General features: G+C 38.8%; 1 protein-coding gene across 5 annotated transcripts in view; it reads right to left on the reverse strand.

Moving 5' to 3' along the window:
* The window catches only part of VEGFC (vascular endothelial growth factor C), a 134,107-nt gene that overhangs the window by 68,771 nt on the left and 39,867 nt on the right, over positions 1-25,469 (reverse strand). For 2 of the 5 annotated variants that reach the window (XM_037897567.2, XM_043546016.1), the window contains exon 2: positions 5,617-5,809. The exons of the other annotated variants lie outside the window; for them this stretch is intronic. In XM_037897567.2, coding sequence (XP_037753495.1) covers positions 5,617-5,809 — 193 coding nt within the window. The remainder of the gene's footprint in view (positions 1-5,616; positions 5,810-25,469) is intronic. 5 annotated transcript variants of the gene reach the window in all.

A 25,469-nucleotide genomic window follows, 5' to 3' on the forward strand; every position in this document is an offset into this window, starting at 1 on the left:
TGTATCATATGCAGAATTTTTGTTTTGGGGGTTTATTGATTTCATTTTTCTCAGTTTATTTTTTAAGCAATTTTTGAATTTTATGTAGTTGTCCAAAACTTGGTCATTTCAGGGCTTTCTCAAACAGTACTACATTAGGCATACTAGAGAACCTTTAGTGCACACCAAGCAGGGTCTAAGCAGACCACTTAATGTGCAACATAATAGTGAATTTCAGAAATCCTCTTTCCCTCACCCCTAAATCCACATTATTCTGCATGTAGACAAGGCCTCAGATACAAGTAACCATCTCCCGGTTTTTCAGGTGTTTTCCGGATGAACACCAATTTCACTGTTTTTCCCTATGGGGGTGTTTTATCAGAGTTTATCAGTTAAACCAAAAAATCAGAAGTCCTAATCATATGGCAATTTAAACAGCAGGTGAATGGACTTTGACAATAGCCCACAGTGGGCTTTTTATTTTATGCAGTAAATATATATTTACTAGGAAATCTACCAGTGAGAACTCTTGACATGTCTCCAGTCTCCCTCGTACCACTGATGGATTAAAACCAACTATTACCTACACATGAACTGTATAAGAATGGTGATGATTGGCTAAACATGATCTCTGATATCACAATGGCCCCACTTAAGAACTAACTGAGCCACTGACCTGACCCTTTATTGTAGTAGATATAATCATAAAATAGATGTAACAATCAGTAACTTAATTACGACCTAATTTCTACAAATATAGCCTTATGCGCAAAATTTCAAAGGATTTTAACTATATGGGAATTTTGATGAATCTGTGGTTATCCATTAATAAAATCATTTAGGGAAAAGAAATGACTCATCCAAGACAGTCATTTTAAAATAAATTTTAAGTCAAACTAATTAATTGATTTATTGTAAATCCACAGAAAATTCATTCTGTACTCAAACAGTGTTATCATTTAGGGGATACTGCATTTTAAAAACATAAAGCCTTTTAATTACAAAATGAAACTCAAAATTAAATATGCAGCCACAACCAACATTATTGGCATATTTTAAACAACAGTAGACTAGGAAAAGAATATCCTTAAGGCCAACTGTGCAACCTACTGCTGGTGAGCACTTACTCATATGAGTGTTCCCACAACATGAAGCTAACCTTGTAAATAATCACCAACAAGAATAATGGCTCCTTATTTCGGCCCTCAGTCTGTGTTAACTAATTTTGTCCTAGCAAGAATTAATCTACTCCAAGCTTTGTTAGGGGATAGAGGACTTTGTTTGATGGGCAAAAATAATCTTTTTTGTTTATCAAAGCTTTAATTTTTTTGTCATTATTTAGCAAAAATTTACATAATGACAGAAAAAGGTTAATTTGACAATGTGATGGTATTTCCCCTGGCATTTCGACAAGATTTTTCAAGAAGAAGAAGAAAAGAATTAAAAGCAGCTGAAATAAGTAAACCTTGAATTGATACACTGTAAGAAATATATTTGTTTCTTTTAAAGATGTCATCAATTGATTGCAGATACTGAAGCTGACACACCATCTTGATTTTTAAGTTAACTGAAGTCTGAAAATGTGCCTATGCAAATAATGTTTTATCACTCTTATGTAACGAGGTTTTATGGCATTTCAGAGCTGTGCAATCTTGTTAACACACTATTAACCTGCGCACATTCCTACATTTTTCTAACGTGAAGAAAAAGTAATTCCAAAATGCATCCTTGTGTGCTATAGCCAAAGGATTTAAATCTCTTATTTTAAAGAATTCAGGTCCTTCTTCAGTTGACTGGTGAATGACACCAATATTAAAGTTTTGATAAGTAATATGATATACTCTGAAATGACCAACACATATACAAGGCAGCCTCCAGTGAGATAGTATGGAACGTTTTAAAAGAGGGTGCAGTCCCCGTTCACAGGTTCACAGAGTCCACTTAAATCATTGGGAGTCATGCAGCTAGAACTATACTGTTTTAAAGTTACATCTTTATTGATTTAAATTTGAAAGCTTGTCATTTTTTTGAGAAACAAAATACACTTGACTAGAACAGACACAGATCTTAAGCCTAAAAGAGCATTCTTGACTAGGGTCTTACGTTTGCTAACACAAGTAATATGGAAGTTAGCTCTGTGCTACAGAACCACGGTGTAAATTATTATTACTCAACTAGACTATGGCATTTTATACCTGCTGAGGATCTGCCCTTGACGTTTAAAATTATTCTGTTTCCATCTGGACTTAAACTCAGCCTGTTTTTCAGACTAGATTTTCAAGATGAGATCTCCTTAGATACAAGCAAAGCACGTCACGAAACATACTGAGAAAGCAGTTTACTGCACCCTCATTAAATTGACTTAAACCACAATATTGCCTTACATTTACTTTAATTTTAATATTTTTTTCACAAGAACTGAATCAACTGAAAGTACAATAGATCTTTCAAATGCATACACTCTACAAAAGAAATGGATGTCTCTCACCATCTTTTTAGCCAAGATGTGATAGGAGAATTTGGTATAGATGTAACACCATGAGGTTCATCCATCATCTCATTCGAAAACAAGTGAGGGAGGCCATACCACTGAGGCACACGCTTTAGGTGTCCTATAGAGCTCTCAGCTGCAACATGGATATTGTGTCAGTGCAGCAGTGACACAATATTTATTAGACTGGAGAATAATCTACAGAACTGACTTTGTAATAGTAGTTTTTTAAGAGCAACATTAAACTAGGACTACATTTCACCACCACACCAGGTCACTGAAGATATGCAAAAGCTGAGGGTGAAAAATTACTCCTTTGAAAAGTACACATATTTAGCATTGCACATTCTGTAATTTGCTGTAGTTATGGGTTTACTATCAAGTATGACTCATCCTGTGTTTATCGCAAACTAGCCCAGTTTTTGATTTTGAAGTAATCAACTGTAATATGAGGGGAGGGTTGAGGCACTGAGAAATATCATTTCCATTACAACAGTCTCTGAACCATAACTTCCAGTTCTTTCTATAATTCTTTATGGTCAAAATTTTGAAACCCGGGTGCCTATTGTGAGACACCTAAACAACAACAACCACCACCTGTTTTTCAAAGGTGCAAGAATCATTGGGAGTGGCAAGTTCTTAGCACCTCTTAAAATCTTTTAGTTAGCAGATATGGATACTTGTTGCACAAATGGAAAATTAGACTCTCCAGTGTGCAACTGTGATCACCCAGAGCAGACCATGGAACATATAACAACTCAATGCCCAATTCACAAATACGAAGGAGGCATCACAGTGATACACTCTGCTACTCCTGATATAATTATCTGGCTTAATCATTTCCATGTAAAATTATAGCTGTTGCTCTATATCAGCCATGTGAAGAAAAGAAGAAGAAAAAAGGAATGGAAATGAGAGCTTAAGTCCCTACCGCAGTTTTATTTTGAGTCTTGAGATATCTGATGTTTTTATTTAAGTCCTGGATCCTCAGGTCATGTGATTACATGAGAATCTCATCTTGAATATATTTCTAGACCTTGTGGTTGCAATCAAAAGCTTGAAAATGGGAACCCTGAAGGAGCAAAAACCAGAAAGCAAATACAAAGAACCTAACATTTATTATTTTTAAGCCAATCTCATTTTTTTTAGGCACGGCTCATAATTTTTTATCACTTGGGGTTGGTAATACTGCATTAAGGACCCAGAATTTAACACTTTGCCTCAAATGTTTTGGAAACAAAAATCTCCTGAACACATTGAATTATAGTTAGAGTGGTCAAACTGAGTAACCTCTACAGGGGGTGGGAGGGATAAAAACTTTGCAGGGGACCATAATTGTGATATATTCTTATATGTGGTACAGTTGTACCACATATGCCATTTAGTGCAATCTGCTGTATTTCAATAACAGACAAAGGTAAAGAGAGGGAGCTCTTTGTGTGACAAGGATCCTCCTTGCCAAGGATAACTTACAGTATTCTGGAAGGTGGATGAAATCCTCACTTCTAAACAATCTGAAAACCAACACTGGTTTTGCACAGCACATACAGAGGTTTTTAAGTAAGGACACAGATTGTGAGCCGAGTCTCCCTTCTATGTCTCTCTCCTTGCTTCCCCTGACTGCACATGCTCCCCCTCTCTCACAAGCAGTCCATATTCCATGTTTTCTCTGTTAAGCTCTGTTAAGCTTCCAGCATGCATGTAGGTTATTTTATTGTTTTTATAGGTCTTCTCTGTAATGCTTTTACCCTAAGAATAAATGTAGCTTGCTTTGTAAAGGCTGGTTGCTAACTGGTGTACACTATTAGAGCCCCTGGACAGAGGTTAACCACAGGTACTGGATCCCGGTCACACCTGCTGAGGAGAGTCAGGTGCAGCGGGACAGTAAACCTAAACCCCTGGTCTGGAACGGGAGAGAGATACGGGTCTCTGCCTGGAGAGGTGACAGCTAAGAATGGAACCCTTAAGGGGGTGCCCTCAAGGAAGACGTGGGGGAAGGAGGTGAGGGGAAGTTGCAGTTAACTCTTGAGATTGTGACAGGGACTCTGAGGAGAGGTGAGAGTTTCTTATTATATTGATTTTGTTGTGGGCTATCAGTTGTTGCAAGATTGGTTGGGGCCTTGTTTAGTTATCATCCCTGAGACCTCTGCCTATTCCCCTATACTTTTATTTTATCCCTCTCTTGCCCAAGGAATAAACTTTATTTTTATGTGGTTGCTGTAGCAGTTTGGTAATATTCAAATGATAATCGGGTTGTTAGTCCTTTGTACACCCGGTCACTAACTGGAACACTGGTCACTATGAGCACAGGTCTCATTGGTCCTAAAGGGGATCAGGGAGAGAAAAGAACAAGGGACTCCACCATCTTCAGGGATCAGAGGTGCCCTTGGAGAGGACATGGAAGATACTTATTCAGGTTGATCTATTACATTTCAGTAGTTCACAGTATTAGCTACTAAGTGACAAGACCGCACAATAATATTGTTTGAAAAAACATGTTGAAGACCCTCCTGTGAATCACTGATGCTGTAATATCCTCTCCGTGCATGTCTAGCAAAGGAAATTGCAAAGGCAAGTTATGTGGCCTCTCAGGGTTTGTTTACACAGGGATAAAAGATCTGTGGCCACGGCTGCCCTGGGCTCAGGCTGCGGGGCTAAAAATCGCTGCGCACACATTCAGGCTCGGGCTGAATCCCAAGCTCTTGGACCCTCCACCCTCACAATGTCCCAGAGCTCAGGCTCCAGCCCAAGCCAGAACACCTACAAAGCAATTTCTCAGCCGCAGGCCCCGAGCCCCCATAAGTTTGGGTTTTTTTATCCCTGTGTGGACATAGCCTCATACATAGCTGCTGCTTCTTCACATGGTAAATACAATCCAGAACAATCCTGCCAATGCTTATGCACATGCCTAACTTTAAGCATTAGATTCACGTGCTTAAAGTTAAGCACATTCATGGTAGCAGGCTTGGGGTCCAGGCTGGCTCTATTTTTTTAATGTGTGTTTTAGCATAAAAATCATTCCATTATTGAGTTATCATGAATCCCTCTTTCAATATTCAAACACTAGGTCATACATATCACACTGAACATTACAATAAGACTATCAGAGTATTAGGACAAAATTTCTAACAATGAGATCTACTGACCTGTAACCTCCCTAGAGAAGTGACAGAAGCTCCCTTGCTGGAGGCATTTGGGGACCAGAAAACACAGGAACAATTCTGCACTGTCAGTTGTTGTGAATATAATTCTGTTGATTTTAACAGAGTATGACAATTTGTAGCAGCTGAGATCTGGTCCTCCAATTCGAGTTCTGCTCTGACTTTGTCCTGTGCAATTCTGTTGACATCAATGGGATTACATGGGGTGTAAATCTGATCCAGAGGCCACTTTAGCCTAAGAGGTATTTACATCATAGTAATTTATAACTAATGTCTAATGAAGTGCTGTAAAGCACTTGGCGCATTGTTTCATAAGGTCTTTCAATGGTTTTGAGGGCAAAACCCACAGGCACATTTCCGGCAAACCACAGATTTGGAAATGCAACAATGAAGCTTTAGCTCACTTCCAGAGGTTGTGAATTGCCTATATCTCTGCCTTGTCACCAGTCGTGTAGTCTTCTTAAATGAGCAAAAAGATGTATTCTATTTGAAAAAATAATATTAGTAGCTAACAGAGACAGTGTACTATGCTTGAACACTCAGTTTAAACTAACCATGTTCCCTCAAATCCAATAATATTTTAACTGCTTATTTCTAGGAACTTCAAAACACACTCTAACAGCTACAAAAGAAAGAGCATTCATATACGTCTCCATATTTAAAAGAAAAAATGTTTAGTGTAAACTTAAAGAACTGTGAAGGGAGCAATATTTAAATAAACCATTAAATCACCACATTTTCAGGCAAAGACAACCTTTCATTACACAAAGCCTATGTTTTGTATATTCTTTACAGCCCATAGTTGATTCTGCATTTGAGACTTCAGTGGAACTACTCGTGTGTAAAGATAAGGCAATAAGCATTTACAGGATTGGGGCCTAACCTTATTGAAGTGCTGTATTAAGTAAATTGCTTTGGATGCATGAACAGAGCAGTCTTGTCTTCATGAACAGCTATGTGTACGGTTTTGTAGTGTGCATAAAAAAACTAGTTCAAGAAGCAGATTAAGATATAAACATGTACAGGAGTATGCCAGCAACAGCATTTTATCCTAACTAAGCATAAAACCACTGTGAGAATTCCAAACAACCACGAAAAAAAATATCGAAGGTCACCATGCACCAGTTGTTCATTTGGAGGAACAAAAAAGGCAGATACCAGATGCTGATAAATTCTCACTTACTGAATTTATTAACCAGATGCGGAAATATGCTATTTGCACTGCATGAGCATGCATACTGAACAAGTGGTTCAACTCTGCTTTACTTTCCCTCCATGTTACATAATTCAAACTACTTACGTCATGCAAATACATAACAAGGTTTTGGATCCTGTTAAGCCATGCATGAAATTTAACAGCATAGTTATTTAGGTACTGAAAGTGAAAAGATAATAAGGAAATGAGATACGTTTAAGGGCTAAACAAGACAGATATAAATCATGATTATGAGATGGAAATGTTTCTAGCATGCAGTTCATTAGATTTATAAGCTATTACCATCACATCACTGCTTTTCTGTGCTAGAAACATAAATTCCTTATTTGAGAGCTGGAGTCAAACAAGGAGCCCTGAAAGCAGGGAGAGAGCAGAAAGAAAGAACAAATTCATCTCTGATCCATTCAACAGAGTTAAATACTGATAATAACATAGTAGAAGTTGCTGTACTTGCCACATCTGCAGTCTATCTCAGTAGCAACTGTAGTGTGAAGCCATGAATAAAGAACCTTAAAAGTATAGAAATTAAGCATTTCTAAACTGGGAACATAAATAAGCAAATATTTACTGATATTAGCTCAAATAAAGCCACTGATACTGTGTCAGACTGTAGTAAACTTTGGCACCATATAATTATTGTGATGTGTCAATGTGGACATAATCCATATATTTTTATTACATCATAATAATTGTTAAAAAAAGTTCTCTCTTCAAAAAGACACAGACTGTAATCCTGCTAGCACTGAAATCAAATGGGAATTTTGTTGTTAATTTCAATGGGAGAAGCATCTGGCACACACTATGTTCAAGATATTCCGACTATCATTTTGGAAAGAAATTGTTATAAATCTACCCTGGATTCCTATAATAAAAAAAAAAACTTGTTAGGCCAGTTTTTCAGATGGATGCAAATTGGTGTGGCTCCAGATCTGGCCTACTTTCTTTTGATCAGCTGAACCAATTTATATACCAGAAATACATCCATCTCTACCTTTAAACTGTATTTCCTTTTTCTAATTATGGAGTTCTAAACTAGTTACAGGGAAAATAGCCATGTTACAACAGAATATTGTCTTTACTAATATTAGTAGTAATTGTATATGTTGAACATTGCAGATAATAATAATGATAATAAACTCCAATTTGTGAATAACTGCAGGTGCTACTCATACATAGTATGAGTTTATAGCTAAACTTAACCTACTACAATTTGGATAAAGAGGAAAAACAATACTTTACCAGGGACTAATGCCAAATTTATTTTTTAAAACAGAGCACAAAATGTGTACACTGAAATAACATTAAGTACTTGACAAAATATCATAAAAATGAGGAAGATCTATAAACTTTGTGATTGTTTACTCCTTTGAAATGGAAATATGCATATAGTAGGAAAGGTAGCATTGTGATTAAGGTGCTAACCTGGGACTCGCAAGACCCATGGATCTGCCTCAGACATCTTATGTGATTTTAGGGAATCAGCTAACCTCTCTATACCTTAATACCCCCATCTGTAAAATGGGAGTAATACTTTCCTAACTCTCAGTTTTTTAATATGGTCAGATATTATGGTGATGAGTAGAGCTGATGGAAATTTGGAATTTCCATCCTGTGAGACATTCTGAAGTTTCAACATCTGTTCTTGTCGTGAATTGGGATGAGAAGCTGCAATTTTTCATGAAGCAGATTTCAATTGGAAATGGCAAAAAGTTTTGTTTAGACATTTTTGATGGAAATTAAACATTTTTATATCCCCAAAATCAGAAGGTTTTGTTTCAGTCTGCTGAACTGACCCCAAATGCTTTCTTTAGAATCAGTTCATCATTAAACTGCATTTCCCAATTGTGGCACATTGACTCATAACAGTTATAGTTTAAGAGCCTGATACCCCAACTCTCTGCTATGCAGCACACAGCTTGGTCAGAGGGAACTCCATGTTGCATTCTGGGAGATGTAGTTCTCCAAACAATCTAGCCCATAAGAAAGCATGGGGGTCCGAACTAGAAATCCCATTAGGCAACAACATTCTAATAGAGAAGTGTGATTTAATGTTTTGTGGAACCGATTTGAAACAAAACATTTGCCAATTCAACAAACAAAATATTCTGATTTGGATCAAAATGACCCTAAATAAAATATATCTTTTTGATTTTCCAGAGAGAAACATTTAGCAAAATTGAAATTTTCCTGCATAAGTTTTTGATTTTGCTACCTGAATTTTCTGTATTTCAGAAAATCATTCTGATGGAAAATCCCAAACTAGCTCTAATGATGAGTGCTAGAGGGAAACCTAGGCATATCGAATAAAGTGTCCCAGAGCTAGCTATACTTCCGACCCTTTCTCTGGTCCCTCTGAGTGCATCTGCACAGGAGTAGACCTTGTGCCCTTACCTTTTATTGGATGGAGTCCTGTAATTCTCCCATTCTTAGACTGGGTCCAAGGCTCTAATACCCTGTATGTCAACCTGTGCTTGCCCAGAAGGTCTGACTGGTTAGAATACTGTGATACTTCCCCATCAGGGCTTTTGAGAAACAGTGAATATGGTGACCCAAAACAGCCTTTTAAAACAAAGTATCGTTTAATCTTAACAGTAGGAAAAAAAAGATAATTTAAGAGAAAAGGTTTTTTTTATATAATACTAATAATAGGTCCTCCTGCTCGACTATTGTACACCAGAACCCAAACCTGTGGGAATCTTGATCTCAATCTATTCCCCTTAAGTCTCTCAGACAGCTGTCCTTGAGGAAACACTTTTCAATCCAGCCAACCTCCTTCAGGATGTCAAGCCAATCTCCTTCAGGCCAACTGTCCTTCTGTTGTCTTTTAACAACCCTCCCTCCCCCCCGCTCCACCCCCGCCACAGGTGTTTGTTGAAGCAGTTATTTTGATTCATTGTCTTGCCTTCCTGCTTGTTTTTTCCTACAGCCAGCTATTAAACTAAACCAGCATTTCAGACATGCATATTATATTCAGTAATTATTACAGAGCTGCTTCAAATCCATCACATATGGTATATGGCTTTTAACTCTAAATTTCCTTGATTTTGAGGCTTAAACCAGATTCATTGGACCCAATTCTGCTTTGAAATATGCAGACAACTCCAACTAACTAGATGGCGTGCAGCACCTACTACCATAACTGGATAAATATTTCAAACAATTGCTACTTTTTGTCGTTTAATTTACTTTTAGATGTGTTAGCTGTAACAGTTTTATTAAAAACAGATACAAAGGAAAATGAAACTGCATTTGAGATGTATGAGAATAGATACAATAGACTGATTTTTCATTAACTCCACATTAGATATGGCTAGCCAACATAATCTCCTTTTTAATAATGAGTATTTGTAATCTACAGAAGTCCATAAATATTCTCTAAACCACCAAACTATTTTTTGTTTTGTGTTCTGGTAAAAAGTCAGTCTAATACATATGCTTGTACGTTGGTTCAAGACTGTGACTCTCTATGTATATCATATTACAACTTGGTACATTATTTTTTAGAGCTCTGTTATAAACTCGATTAACAGAGGTAGTCTAAGATCCTTAATTATAGTAGATCTCTCTCATAACGAATATTTATATAAATTACGAACTTTGTAATATCATAAAAATTAAGTTTGCAGAGTTCATATTAGAGCCCAAGGCATGAAATCCACTCCACACACATAAAGCAATATGTATAAGCATGTATACAAGGATGTACATTTGAAATGGACCACCCATATGGACAACCACTTGAAGAAGAAGCATAAATGTATTTAGAATCTAAGCAGGTGGAGAACAATGTCTAAACTCAGAGTCAAAGTGAGGAGCTGCTGCATAATCCCATCTTCACATCCAGTGACTTATTTTCCTGTTCATGGGCTGAAAGAGCAGTCACAACACCTTAACACTGATTGCATGGGTGCCCTGAGTCTGCACAAATGTAGACCTGCAGCTTCTCCCTAAAATTATCTTGCATGCTGGCACCACCTAGACTGGTTCAGAGCTACCAGTTCCCTGTGCAGCAGCTCAACCAGCTGACCCAGAGCACAGCCCAACTGTGTGGCAACTCTCCACATCAGGGATGAAAGCTGTCCCCAAACAGGGCATCTTCATGTCATATGTACACCCTGAGATAAGCATTTCTGTCAAAGGATAAGCTAAATAATGTTTAGTGATCTTTCTTAAAAAAAAGTTTCTCATTTGAAATGATATTTAAGCATTTCTTGAGGAAAAACAAAAACATTTGTTCTAAAAAATATGACAAAGATTGGCTATAATTTCTTTATTTTCTGTACTGGGCTATATTATTTTATGATAATGTGGTATGTGTGCACTGAAAGCCTTGGACTTCGATCAGCTTAATAAAACAGTAATCTCACCAAATTATGCTTTAGAAGTAGCTAGTTCTCACAAACAACATGAACACCACCACTGAAAAATTTAAACTTTAAGTTTCTACTTTTCAGTGTATGTAGAATATCAATATGTTCACTCAAATCTATTCGCAGAAACATTTGGGAAAGACAACATATGTAAATATTTTCTTACCGGTAGATCTAGGGACTATAGACATTTACACAATAAAATTTCCTCTTTTCTTTCTGATATTCTGTGTTCCTTTTTGTGTGTGTCTTACATATAGGCTTGGAAGAATTCAACATTAAAATAATTTTGATGGATTTATTTTAAGCATCTTTTCCATTTTTATCAATTAAAATATTCACAGCTGAGGAAAATAAACATTGATATATAAAAAGTTAAAGCTTTAACTGTTAAAACACAAACTGGCAACATCACATCTCTAAACACAAGAAGTAAATATCCTTAACTGAAACTCTAATAAGTTCTTGAGCAGCATTTTTCTTAGTTTTCCTATCTGTACATTTCAGTCATCATCAATGGAAATCATTTTAGTTGGTTTGTGCATGTTTCATGAAATCAATGTTTACCAATATTTACTGATAAAAATCTAATCTTTCCAAGCCTACTTATGAAGTAGATACACCTGCAGGCATTATTGATTCAATAGATGACTAATGTATTAAATATATATTACTGTTCCTAAATCCGATAGGAAGTGAAAGAGAATGTAATTCTCTAAAGCACTGTGAAACAAGAAAAAATGCTCTATAAATCAATAAGTAATATTTAACATACCAATGACACAGAAAGGATGATCTCAGGGTAAAGCACTAGCATGGAACTCGAGAGCTGTTCCAGTTCCCAGCTCCTCTACAGACTGTGTGACTTACATAAGTCATTTGACATCTCTCTACCTCAGTTTCCCACCTGTACAATACTCTCTGCCACCCTTTGCCCATCTTGTCCTTTCAGACTGTAAGATCAAAGGGGCAGGTACTCATAGACTCAGACTCATAGACTTTAAGGTCAGAAGGGTCCATCATGATCATCTAGTCTGACCTCCTGCACACTGCAGGCCACAGAACCTCAACCACCCACTCATGTAATAGACCCATAACCTCTGGCTGAGTTACTGAAGTCCTCAAATCATCATCATTTAAAGACTTCAAGTTACAGAGAATCCATCATTTACACTAGTTTAAACCTGCAAGTTTAAACCACGCCCAAGCTGCAGAGGAAGGCAAAAACCCGCAGGGTCTCTGCCAATCTGACCTGAGGTAAAAATTACTTCCTGACCCCAAATATGGAAATCGGTTAGACCCAGAGCATGTGGGCAAGATCCACCAGGCAGACATCTGGGAAAGAATTCTCTGTAGTAATTCAGAGCCCTCCCTAACTAGTGTTCCATCACCAGCAACTGAGATATTTTCTGCTAGCAGTTGCAGATCGGCTACATGCCATTATAGACAGGCTCATCATACGATCCCCTCCATAAAATTATCAAGCTCAGTCTTGAAGCCAGTTAGGTTTCTTCCCCCACTGCTCCCCTTGGAAGGCTGTTCCAGAACTTCACTCCTCTGATGTTCGTGTGTCCACACAGGCACTTAACTAAAACCTCTCCCTCCCTGATGATTCTTCCTGATGTATTTATAGAGAGCAATCATATCTTCCCTCAGCATTCTTTTGGTTAGACAAGCCAAGCTCCTTGAATCTCCTCTCATATAATCAGTTTTCCATTCCTCAGATAATCCTAGTATCCCTTCTTTGCACCTGTTCCAGTTTGAATTAATCTTTTTTAAAAACGGGAGACCAGAATTGCGCACAGTATTCCAGATGAAGTCTCACCAGTGCTTTGTATAATGGTACCAATACTTCCCTCTCTCTGTTGGAAATACCTTATCTGCCTCCTAGGACTGCATTAGCCTTTTTTCTCAACCTCATTATACTGGCAGCTCACAGACATCCTGTGATAAACCAATACAGTCAGGTCTTTCTGCTCCTCTGTCACTTCCAACTGATACATCCCCATCTTATAGCAAAAATTCTTGTTGTTAATCCCTAAATGCATGACCTTGCACTTTGCACTATCAAAATTTCATCCCATTTCTATTACTCCAGTTTACAAGATCATCTTGTATGACATTCCGGTCCTCCTCCATATTTGCAATTACGGTCTACTACTGTACATCTGTACAGTGTGTAGTATATACTTGCTATACATATGTGGGGGGGAGGGAGAGGAAGGGGAGAACAACAGAATCTCACAATTTACAATAGAAATATTCCTCTTCCATGAGTGACCACCATAATAATGTACTTCAGAGTTCAGTCCCTGGCACTCTCCTCTGTGTCATCCCCAGTGGCCATTTCCTGTCTGAATTCAGTCTTCTCACTGCTATGCAGATGACATAAAATCTACATCCATTTTACCTTCTTTTTGCCTGGTTTCACCAGGTTATATCATTCATCAATATATCCACTATTTTGGCCTCCCTTTTTGATTTATCATAACTGGCAGGAACTTAAGTGTTCACATTGATTCTGAACTCTGTTTTGCTTCCTACATGTCCCAATTCCTAATATCTCCACAACACAGCCCACATCAAATCGTGTTTCAACTATTCATCTTCCAAAATATTGCCTTGTTTGTGCTCTCATATTTCAATTGGTCCAAAATGCAGTTGCTTATTTTCTCACCTACTGTAAATAAAAAAAGAAATACATCTCACCCATTTTCCAGAATCTTCAACCACATCCTGTCCATACCAGAAAGCTAGTATAAAAAGTGCCTCTTAGGAATCAACATTCTCTGTGGCTCTTAGCCATCTAATCTCCAATACCTCAACAATATTTCCGAGGTTTCTCAGTCTTAGGCTTCATTCTTTCCCCAGTATATTTGTCCACAAAGGGGGATAGCTCACACAAACATCTTTGCTTCTAATCACCTGAGTTTTTATCTCATACATATGGCTTCTCTTCTTCCTGATGTATAATGATCAATAAACAAATTTCTAATAAATTAATCACATTCTCTTCCTCATGCCTTGCCCAGCATTCAATTATTTTCCATGAAACTTGGCCACTGTAGCCCTTTGCAACCTGACTCCACATGTACAGATTCTACCAGATATTTGTATTTGCTTGCATATGCTAATCTATTAAAATCCAATATGTAATTTCTGTATGAATGACTGTGATGGGGTGGACCAGGCCCAAAGGTCTCAGGGTTCTGCCACACCCATCCCAGGAACGGAGCAGTAGAGAGGCTCCAAGCAGGCTAGAGTGGCTGCAGGGGAAGCAGCCAATCAGAGCCCAAGAGGGACACATACAAGGAGCTGCAGGCATTTGCTGTGTGGAGCTGGATAAGAAAGGACCCCACGCCTGGCTGGCTGAGGGAACTGCATAACAATGGAGTGGGGGCTAAGTGGGGGCAGGGACCAGGGGAGGGAGAGGCTCCTGGCTGGCTGCTAGGACTAAGCCAAAGACAGTTTGCTAGCAGGGACCGGGGGAGCAATGAAGTAGCTCCTAGCTGGCTGCGGACTCTGAGTAGGTACTGGGGATGTAAATACTGTTTAAAAAGTTAACTGTTTAAACTATTAAAATTGTATCATTTAACAGGTTAACCAATTAAAGGGAGAAGGCTGCTGCTCCAGCTGGGGGTTAATGGTTAGGGTGGGTTAACTGGTAAGACTACTGCTTACCAGTTAACCATTTAATGTTTTACATCCCTAGTAGGAACTGATCCTGGGGAAGGCTGCAGGAAGACAGTGTTTCCAGGGAGGGAGCCCTGGAGATACAGCCCCATACCAGGGCTGGACTGGTTTAAAAAACATGGACACATCCAAACAGAGGGGGTGCTCATGAGAAGTGGGTGCTGGCCCCATTACAATGATGCTGTACAAAAATAAGTAAGTGTCAAAAGTATCACACAGAGTAAAAACCCACACTTCTTCCCATATTTTTCATCTTTATATTAATTTCGTTAAAGCTTCTGAGACAAATCAGAAGACAGAACAAAGCACATTTTAATACATAAAATGAAATAGTACTGGATTATAGAAAAAGATGAGTCTCATGCTGGTCAACGGTTATCCATGATAGCTGATGAGAAGCAAAGTTCTGGAGGAGGCCAATAGCTCTTTTAAATCAATTGAAGGCTGTGAACATGCCAAATCTACATATGGACGAGTACATAGTGCAATTTAAGCACAGATATCCTTTAGATTGTTGCATGACAACTACTTTCTACAGGTGTTTGGTCTAGGTTTCTAAAAAAGAAAGTCCATTACAATTATTGACATATGCTAAAAGTCAGTAAAACAGCCTTAGGGCTTCCTTAAAATGTTAAAAGATGTTAACCTGAGTTTGTTTAAAGTTCAGAAGATGTGGGTATACAAAATATTATAAGCAGATTTGCAATCATTGTTGGTACTTGTTCAGGAAATTTAACTATGGAATGCTAAGGGCATGTTACCGCTGATTCTCTCTCTGTGTATTTTTTTCAAAAGGAAAAACCAAAACTATTGATAAGAAATCTTCAAATCTGAATATCTATTTAAATTAAGTACAGAAACTGCAGCAGAAATATCAGAGAAAATCCAAGGTTGTGTCCCATCAAGTTTAAATTATTAAAAGCCAATGCCCACACCTCTTTGTTTTATTATAGAAATACTGTGTGTATGTGTGAAATAATGCCACAAATCTCTTGCTGTCAGCTTTAAGTCACGTCTCTCTTTAACACACACCTTACCATCAACAGTAGAAGAATCCCATCACTGATTCTGAAAATGCTTCTAATTAAGAAGATTGACAAAAAAAAGAAAACCAAACAAACAGAATTTAGGGACTGATCTAGAATCATAGAATATCAGGGTTGGAAGGGACCCCAGGAGGTCATCTAGTCCAACCCCCTGCTCAAAGCAGGACCAATCCCCAATTTTTGCCCCAGATCCCTAAATGGCCCCCCTCAAGGATTGAACTCACAAGCCTGGGTTTAGCAGGCCAATGCTCAAACCACTGAGCTATCCCTCCTCCCAAAAGGTGAAATTCTGCTACCATCCCTGGGTGGGCTCGACCCGCCATCCTTTCAGTTAACAGCTGAATGCGCTGACCCAGTGTGCCACAAAGACACATGAAATCACACTGAAATCAACTGAAAAATTCCCACTGACTTCAATGGAAGTTCGATCAGGCCTATATCAAAAGGCAATTTTAACAAATTATGCACCGTGGCCCAAAGCTTCTCACTGCATCTCTGTGCAAAGAGGAGCCTGCATCCATAAAGTGAAGCAGGGCATGGTATAGATTAGTGCTGCCTTTGTGGAATTCAGTCCCTTCCCCCAAAACCTGCATGTGTCCCAGTTCTGTGGATACTCAGGAGGCCGGCTGGTGGCTCCAACCAAGCTCCAGCAGATTCAATACTATCTACAGTAACTTTCAGTATTGCCACTCCACAGTTTGGAATCATCGTCTTGAATGGGAGTAGTTAAGGAGCTTTAGGCAAAGATTTATTTACTTGTTTAATTAATTTTTGGGTGGGGAGGAAGGTTGTTGGAAAAGGCCCATTAAATAGTTAAGCAAATTCCCATCCACTCTAATGTTTATGGTTATGACCTATCTTTCCTTCTCATTATACAACACTAATGTTCCATCACATACAAATGATGGGGCACGAGGGGAAAGGAGAAGCAGTCAGTCAATCACTGAAAGTGAGACTCATCATCAGGCATTAAAATTAACTGCTTATTCCAGATTAGTAGTTTTAAACAGGAGTAAAGAAGTCTGGACTCAGCAGCTTTCTTTCCCCTCCAACATAAGTTCATAATTTAAAAAAAAAGGACTGAATTAGTATTTAACAATAATGTGTTCATTTTTAGCATTTTAAAACATAGTATCTGAACCACATCAAAAGTATGTCAAGAGTGAGACACATGAGTCAAATTGGAATTTAAATATTTAATTACAATATCCCTGTTAAGTTTAATTTTATAGTAAGAAAAATGCATTAACATTTTCTATTATTATTATGACCTATTATAACAAAACATGCTCAAATACCTCAACTTCATGTTAAGTCTTTGATCTGTAAGATTATTCCTGAAATGAAGTCATTATATCCTATTTGAGCTCCATCACAATTTTACCTTACAATAAACATCTTCTTCAATAAGAATTCTTTAACATAAAGCTTAGAAACACTTGGCTTCTGAAGATAATTGTCCTTATAATAAGGTCAGAGCATCTTTGCAGTTCTGGTTGAGATTAATAAGGTAAAGTATTTAACTTCAATTTTATAAAAATAAATTATTTTCCTTTGATTCGGACTAAACCAAAGGCCCTAATACCACAAAGCACTTCAGCTCATGCTTAACTTTAGGCACTTAACTTTAGGGGGTGAACTTAAGTAAAGCTCTTTAGCACATACTTACATGGTTGGCTGAATTAGAGCCATAATGAATTCAAATGTTAATATTTTAAATGCATGAAAAGAAACAGCCCCCAATACTGCAAAGGTTTACATACATGCCTAATTTTATGCACGGCTAGTTATGTCATAGTTCAAGGCAACTACATCTGTACTTCCCCTCTATGGTCCACCAAGGGCACCCACTGTAGACTCCTAGTTCCTCAGCCGTCACCTCCCTTGGTTGCAGACCCACATCTCTCCCCTTCCTGAGTGATTTTTTCAGGCTGCACAGTTCTTTCCTATGCTGCGATATTCCCAGTCAGCCAGCATGTGATAAGATTATGTCATTGAAGTCATGGAAACCATGACTTTCAGAGACCTTTGTGACATTTTCCACTTCAGCCCCGAGGCACTTGGGCTGGAGCTGTCAGCCAGAGGGAGCTTGTAGCTCCCAGCCACCGTGGGCAGGCCCTGCAGCTCCGAACAGCTGAAGGCAGTAGGGGGGACCTCGGTGCTCTCAGCCACCATGGGCGGAAGGGAACCCTGGAGCCGTAATTATTTGTCACAGTTATTTTTAGTAAAAGTCAGGGACAGGTCACTGGCTTCTGTGAATTTTTGTTTAGTGCCCGTGACCTGTCCGTGACTTTTACTAAAAATAACCGTGACAATATCTTAGCCTTATTTATAAATAGTGTAATTGCCAGCAGTTACCACACAGCTCTTTAGAAGCAAGCCCATTTACTCTTAAGGTGAAAGGACTGCAGAAAAAACCTACAGAACACAATAAAAAGGTCCTATGTGAGTGCTAAAAACTTACCAAGTGTCACCCATCAGCTTTACAAGGCCTCAACAGGTTGAAGTCCTTCCAATCCTTCCCAGGAAGGATTGAAACCCTACCTTGGACAGAAGGTCATATCCATTCTAGATCAGAAAGCAGGCCCTGAGTCAGTTTAAACTCAGGCTACTTACCCAAAACATCCTTTCTTTTTCCATTGGTCTCTGGATAATCCACTCTGAACCAGTATATGTGAGGTGGTGGTACCTCTCGGGAGGTATTTTAAGGGAATACTCAGTGTGTAAAAATAAACAACTGTCTAAGTGTGCAGTTTTGCGGCTTCAGACAGTACCAAAAATAATAATAATCAATAAGCTTATTTGAATCCAAAATACATAATCTTTTTATATAATATAAATTATTTTGTTGAAAAGATTCTAGTTCAGTAGATAATGTACTGGAGAGGACTCAGGAGACCTGAATTCCATTCTCAGCTCTGACGCTGAACTTCTGCGTGATTTTGAGAAACTCACACGTTGCCTCTGTCTCTGTTTTACCTCCCAACCTTTGTCTATAAGGTCTAAATAGACTGTGAACCCTTTGAGGCAGGGACTATTTCTTACTATATGTTGGTACAGTGTGTAGCACAATCTCTTCCGGGGCCTCTTGGCTCTACTGTAATACACATAAATAATATTTTGACTTTAGTAGTCAACATTTACACCACTCTGATAAAGTAACAGAGATCTTGCAATGATACAACAAAAATAAAAATTTTAAAAGGGTTAGACTTATTAGTTCTTGGCAGTCACTGCGCTTTCTGATACTGTGTGTGCTGAATAAAACACACATGCACAAAAACATATACAGTGAGAAGCTTTAAACATTTTCCAAAAGCTTTTAATGAATAATCTTTACATGATCGTAGTACAAAAATTCTTTAGAGAGATGTAAAGTTGTCAGAATGTTTGAAGACATGTAAAATGCATCTGCACAGCACATTAGCTACAAAATACAGTTCATCTGAAAAAGACAAATGCAAAACAACAGAGCACTCAGATACTATGGTGATAGAAGCCATATAAATAAGAACAGTAAAACCTGAAAGATACAAACACCAGAGTTACAGACTTACTAGTCAATCAGACACCCTGTGGAACTGCAAGTAATCAGTTAGGCAGCAGAGTGCACATGTGCACACACACACTGGAACTCAGGGCTCCAGCCACCAGGGGTTCAGAGTTATGGACAACCTCCATTCCCGAGGTGTCCATAACTCTGAGGTTCCATTGTATGTAGATAAGATGAGACAAAATAGACTGACTCAACGTGCCTGCACAAAGGGGTGCTCAAAGATCTTAGAATAAAAGAAAATCTATAGCAGAAATGTAAAAAGAGAGAGGAGAGCAAGCAAGAACACCCAGAATCATAATCAGTGTATCCAATTCTCCCCATTTTATTGCAAGTTCATGATACTAGGATGCTCCAATTTTTAGGGTCTTGTTATTACATGAGAATTTCAGCTTTCACTAAATAAAAAAGTAAGTTTCTAACCCTCCCGATCACAGAGAAAAACTTGATAACTTGAACCCTAAAGGCTCCAATAACAGAAGGCAAATAAAAAGAACTCTACATATATTATGTTAAAATCTCATTATTTATAAAATCTCATTTTCACACCAATCATGATTTTTTGGGCCTGGCTCATGATTTTTGAACACTTGTGAATGGCAGTACTGAAGGTATGCAGGGATAAGATTAAGATAACATTATTTTGCTTTTTGGCTAACCAATGGAGTTAAGAGGAGCTTTTACAAATAAAGTATATATCAAGAGAAAAAGTTGTACTGGGCAGAAAGTAGGTCCATTAATGAATGAGAAAGCAGATAAAAGTCATGACTGAAAAAAAGGCCACGATATTGAACATCTTTTAAAAACCTATCTTCAATCAGAAAAGTACAGAAAAAAATTTGGAGTTGAATAAAGGTGGCAGATCCTGTAACAAAATCAGCTTTGTAAAGCTGAACATATACAAATCAGTTTGTCTGGATGACCTGTGTACTGGGATATTAGGGGAACAAAGGTTTTATCATGTTCCCTGAATTTTACACACCCTACACTTTCCAGAGATTTCCTAAGACATTAGGAAGATGGATCTCCAGCTATATGTTTTGGCATCACTTGTAGGCAGACATTACATTGGCTGTTAAAACAACCCCTCCCCCCCCCCAAAAAGAAACCCTTCATGGTCACATCTCTCTGTGTATGTGTGCAATCTCTAACAATTTTATTGTGTTTTAATCTTTTATTTCTCTCACGTCATGAGAAAAGAATTTTCTGGCAGAAATTTTTAATTTTAATTTGTGATTTTTATATTCTCTTGAAGCACACATGTATCTCCCATTAAAGTAAATCAGAGTTACACACACCCACTGCTGCTAACACAAAGCCCATTGAAGTCAATGGCATGTTTCCACTAACTTAAGTAAGTTTTTTATCAGGCCAAGAATCCCACAATCTCTATGTACCACACCAACATATAGAGATCAAAAGATGTACATCTAGACATCCTGTGTATTTATATAAACTTTTTTACTGTAATTCTGAAAGTATATATTAGCTGTGACCCAAAGCCAAAACATTCAAACCTGCATGTTTAACATTAGGCACCATTAGTGGCATGATATTCACAGATTCATGACTTTCATTGGCAATTGCAGGATCAGGACATATGATCGGATTTCTTCAGTTTATCTATCTAGGTCCTCATATGGCACCCATGAGGATGGATTCTCAGTGCCTTAAGACACCAGCTCATTTCCACATTGTGATCCTTGTCCAAGCAGCTGTACTGAACTTTCCCAAAATCTACAGGATTGGTTAATTATAGAGGACAGGGAACAACTCCATAGTTCAAGATGCATTGTGGTTTCTGTTTAAAGCCAATTTTTCAGATATAATATACAGAGTAGGCCAATGTATGAATTTCTGAGGTCTTGAAAATACCCTTTCTTACATGATCAGAATCACAGATTCAAACCACATATTTCTATGTTCTTTCCTTTGAATCTGTGAATTCCATTTGAGGCTAAATAGCTTCAAACAGCTTAAGAGAAACTCCCCTTTCCTCAATTTTTCTAACTGTACATTACCAACTATTTTTGCTCTTTTCATTTGTCAATATATAGCTACACATTCAAACATATGTTCCTCATTTATTAACATGGTCTTACGCTGAAGTCATGCCCAGGCAGTTAAGTACAATTCTAAATAGACATTAATTTGTACAGTATTTACGTTTGCTTATACAATATTAATCCAGCTGCGGCTGGTTGGTACATAGTATTAAAGAATTAGGAATAAAATTTTCAGAAGGGAAAGTCAGTGAGGATTTAGGATCCCAAGTCACTTAGGCCATTCTGAAATTTTTAACCTAAATATTAACTTAAAGGTCAAAAATATCTACAAAGTGAAGACACTATTACTCTATTTTAGCCTATAAGATATATGGCTATACACGAAACCATAAATGCTTTTATGATGTCTCTATTACAATTTCATACTTCAAAATATTCCACAGATAAAACATACTGTACAGTTTATATATTGTAAGCAGAGTCAAGATGAGCTCTACCCTGACATCTGGTGGCGAGTTGTGGAAAAGAACTTCAGGGGCTGATCTCATTTGCATAGGCACACCCACCCCGCCTAGATGGTCACTTTGGCTGTTGTAGGAGCCCCAGTTCTCTGTTATTGGGGCAGGAAGAATAAACTGTTATTATCCTGATTATGTGAATCAAGGACAGTGGAACTGTACTTGGCCTTTTGTTATGATGGAGGGACTCACCGTCAACTAAGCAGCACTCGCTAGGCAAGGGTCATGGGTTCCAAAACCCAGTGAATTGAGAGAGGCTAGGGACAGGTATTAATACTTGGTGATATGGGCCCTATATGCCAATTGCACTGTCTCCTCTCTCCACTGTGGAATATCAGAGCTAGTTTTGATTCCGCTAGGAGTCTAGTCAGGCTGCTGACCTGAATTCACTTTGGGCCAATGGTGCACCAACACTGAGGCTCCCCTACTACAAGCTGAAATCACTAAAGAGCTAAAATTACTAAGAGCTGAAATCACTGAATGTTGTGTTAAGCAGTGGGGGGCCTGAAGATATATTGCGGAGCAGTTTGCGGGACGGCTGGAGTGGCTCACGGTACGGCTGGCAGAGAGGAGTAACTGGTGGAGTGGAGCAGTTTGCGGGACGGCTGGAGCATCTCACGGGATGGCGAGCAGCGTGGCTGGCAGAGCAGAGCAGTTTGCGGGGCAGCTGGTGGAGTAGAGTGGAGTGGAGCCCCCACGGAGAGGTGGAGTAGTTGGCTTCGGACCACGTAAGGTGCCCTTTAAACCCCCCCACCCCAATGTCCACCCAGGCTGGGAGGTAAAACTCTGCACATAAACTTTTGAATTCTGGGGCTGCACTGACCAGGGACAGAGACTTTTGGGACTTTGGGTAACTTTGGGTTGCTGGACTCCAGAACCAAAGGGAAAGAACACGGCCCAATTTGCTTGGGGTGGGTTTTTGCTCCTGGGTTGTGTTATGAACCCTGTTGGTGGTGTTTCCCCAACATAATGCCACATTGTTTCTCTCTGTTATTAAAAGGCTTTTGCTACACTCAGACTCTGTGCTTGCGAGAGGGGAAGTATTGCCTCTTAGAGGCGCCCAGCGGGGGTGGTATATATTTGTCCCAGGTCACTGGGTGGGGGCTCGAGCCGGTTTTGCATTACGTTATTAGAATGGAACCCCTAGATACTGAACCTGACCCTTGTTGCTGCCAACTCTGACGGGCAGAAGGGTTACATTTTTTTACAAAAAAGTGTAAGGAACATTGACATCATTTGACTCAGGCAAATAAATGTTTTTGTGAGCCACATTTCTGTGGTCATTAACAGTGCTGCATGCACACAAAATAACTAAACAAAGGAAAATATTTAAATTGAATTAATTGAATAAAAAAAAGGTTTGTGTTGAATCACAGCAGTCTGCTCATGTTTTCTCCTGGCCAGCAATGTCAACTCCTCAGTCCCCAAGTGAATATCCTTTGCAGAGGAACTTGTGGGCGCTTCGTGCTGCTGCAACCTCCTCCATCCGGAAGGTTAAATTATGGGCCCTGCTCTGGCTTCTTCTGTAGGCTGCTCCAGTGGGGTATAGGTACCATAAAGGAGTCACAATGGCCTAGGGAGAATTCCCCTAGCCTAGCAGCAGATAGGGCTGATGCCTACACCTCTGCACGTTCCTTCCCTCCATCTCTCCCCACTCCCCTCACAGTTTAGGCGCATGCCGAAGATGGGAGGAGCAGTGGCCATAACAGCTACAGCTATTCTGGTGCTCTAGCTTACACTGTAGGTCACACCAACATCCAAAGCAGGCAGAGTACAATAGTTTAAAGTCACCTTTCCACAGGCTGTATCTTCTGTTCTTTCTCTCCTGAGAAACATAACACTGAATCTATCCCAGACTTTCTGCCCCCAGGGGCCTGTTTCCTGACCCACAGAGGAAAAAGCTGCTCCAATTTAGGGATATTCCTAGCCTTATATGTCTGCATTATGCTCCATGTGCAATGTGTACAAATCTGGAAAATTTTAATCTATGTGACAAGGTAAAATGAACTTTATCTGTGTTTTTATACAGTGCCCATCATCGTTAATTGAGTGCTCCTGTGCTACTGGAGTGCCTGGTAACCTTAAAGATGGGCAAACCAGTTTGAAAACTTTAAGTAAATTGGAGACCCAAGCCTGCAACCCCAAATGGGTTTACTATACTTAATCCCATTCCCTGTTGCAGCAGGATCAGGCCCTTGATCCTCACCCAAAAATAAAGAGCAACAGCTTCCTTTCCGATATGTTTTGTGAGTGTCTGCTACACATTCAGCACACTAAGTCAACAGAATGTGAAACGTATATGTAGACATTAAGGACCAAATTCTGTTTTCACTCTAATGTAAATATGAAGCGACTATTGACTTCAATGGAATTAATCTGGATGTACAACTGAGTGAGAAGAGAATCTGGCCCTAGCTGACTAAAAAGCTGTGTGTTTTATTGTGTCTTTAATACTGTTAGAACAAATCACAAAAATAATGGATAATGTATTTTTAATAGACAAATTGTGTTCTGGATTGTTCTGAATTTGAGAAGAACGTTTAGATTCAGAAAACATCTTACTTTTATAATTTTAAAAACTAAAGTATAGTATACTATGTCTTTTATGCTTGTGTGTTCTGGACTTTGCTGCAAAATGACTGAACGACTCATTTTATTGTTATTAATGTTGCCAGCTCTTCCGATTTTATCTCAAGTCTCAAAACAGTAGTTGCTTTATTTAAAGCCCCAACTCCTGGAGACAACTGATTATAAGAATCGCAGCTTTCCTTTTTAAAGAACAAGAACAATGTATGTTTCTACCCCTCACATTTGCAGAGAAAAGCTTTAAAATAGTAACTAAGTTAGAGTAATATATTTCAAGGCCATAAAGGATGATTACATCATCTAGTCTGACCTCCTGCCCACCACAGGTCATAGGATTTCACTCAGATACCCTTGTACTGAGCCTAATAACTTGTGTTTGACTACAGCACAATGTGGTTAGATGTTAATAGATGTTTGGCTGGGTGTGTGTGTTCCCTCTTTGTGCCACCCCAACCTTGCGCAGACAGCTGGCATGGCAGACCTTGAGCGAACTGCCCAATGACCCACAAGATCCGTTAAGGGACAAAGGCACCCAAGCCATGTTTAATGTCGATGAAGCACAGAACTAATATCCCCCAGACTCTCCCAGACCACTAATACATGTATGCCCACAACAATGGACCAGCTCAGTGAACGGTGGGACTTTCCATTCCTTCCTAGGCTGGACAAAGATACTCCCTCCTGAGATACATCTTTATACCCCGATACAAACAAGTTAGGACTGCCCCTCTGACATAGTTACTGCAGTTACTACTCGTTACCTTGTACATGTTGGTTTGATCAAAACATCTCTATTATGTACTGTCATTCTGAACTTATCATCTGACCCAGGAGGGGTCAGTGTGTTCCT

Source organism: Chelonia mydas, chromosome 4 (genome assembly GCF_015237465.2).
Source record: "Chelonia mydas isolate rCheMyd1 chromosome 4, rCheMyd1.pri.v2, whole genome shotgun sequence".
Classification (NCBI taxonomy): domain Eukaryota; kingdom Metazoa; phylum Chordata; order Testudines; family Cheloniidae; genus Chelonia; species Chelonia mydas.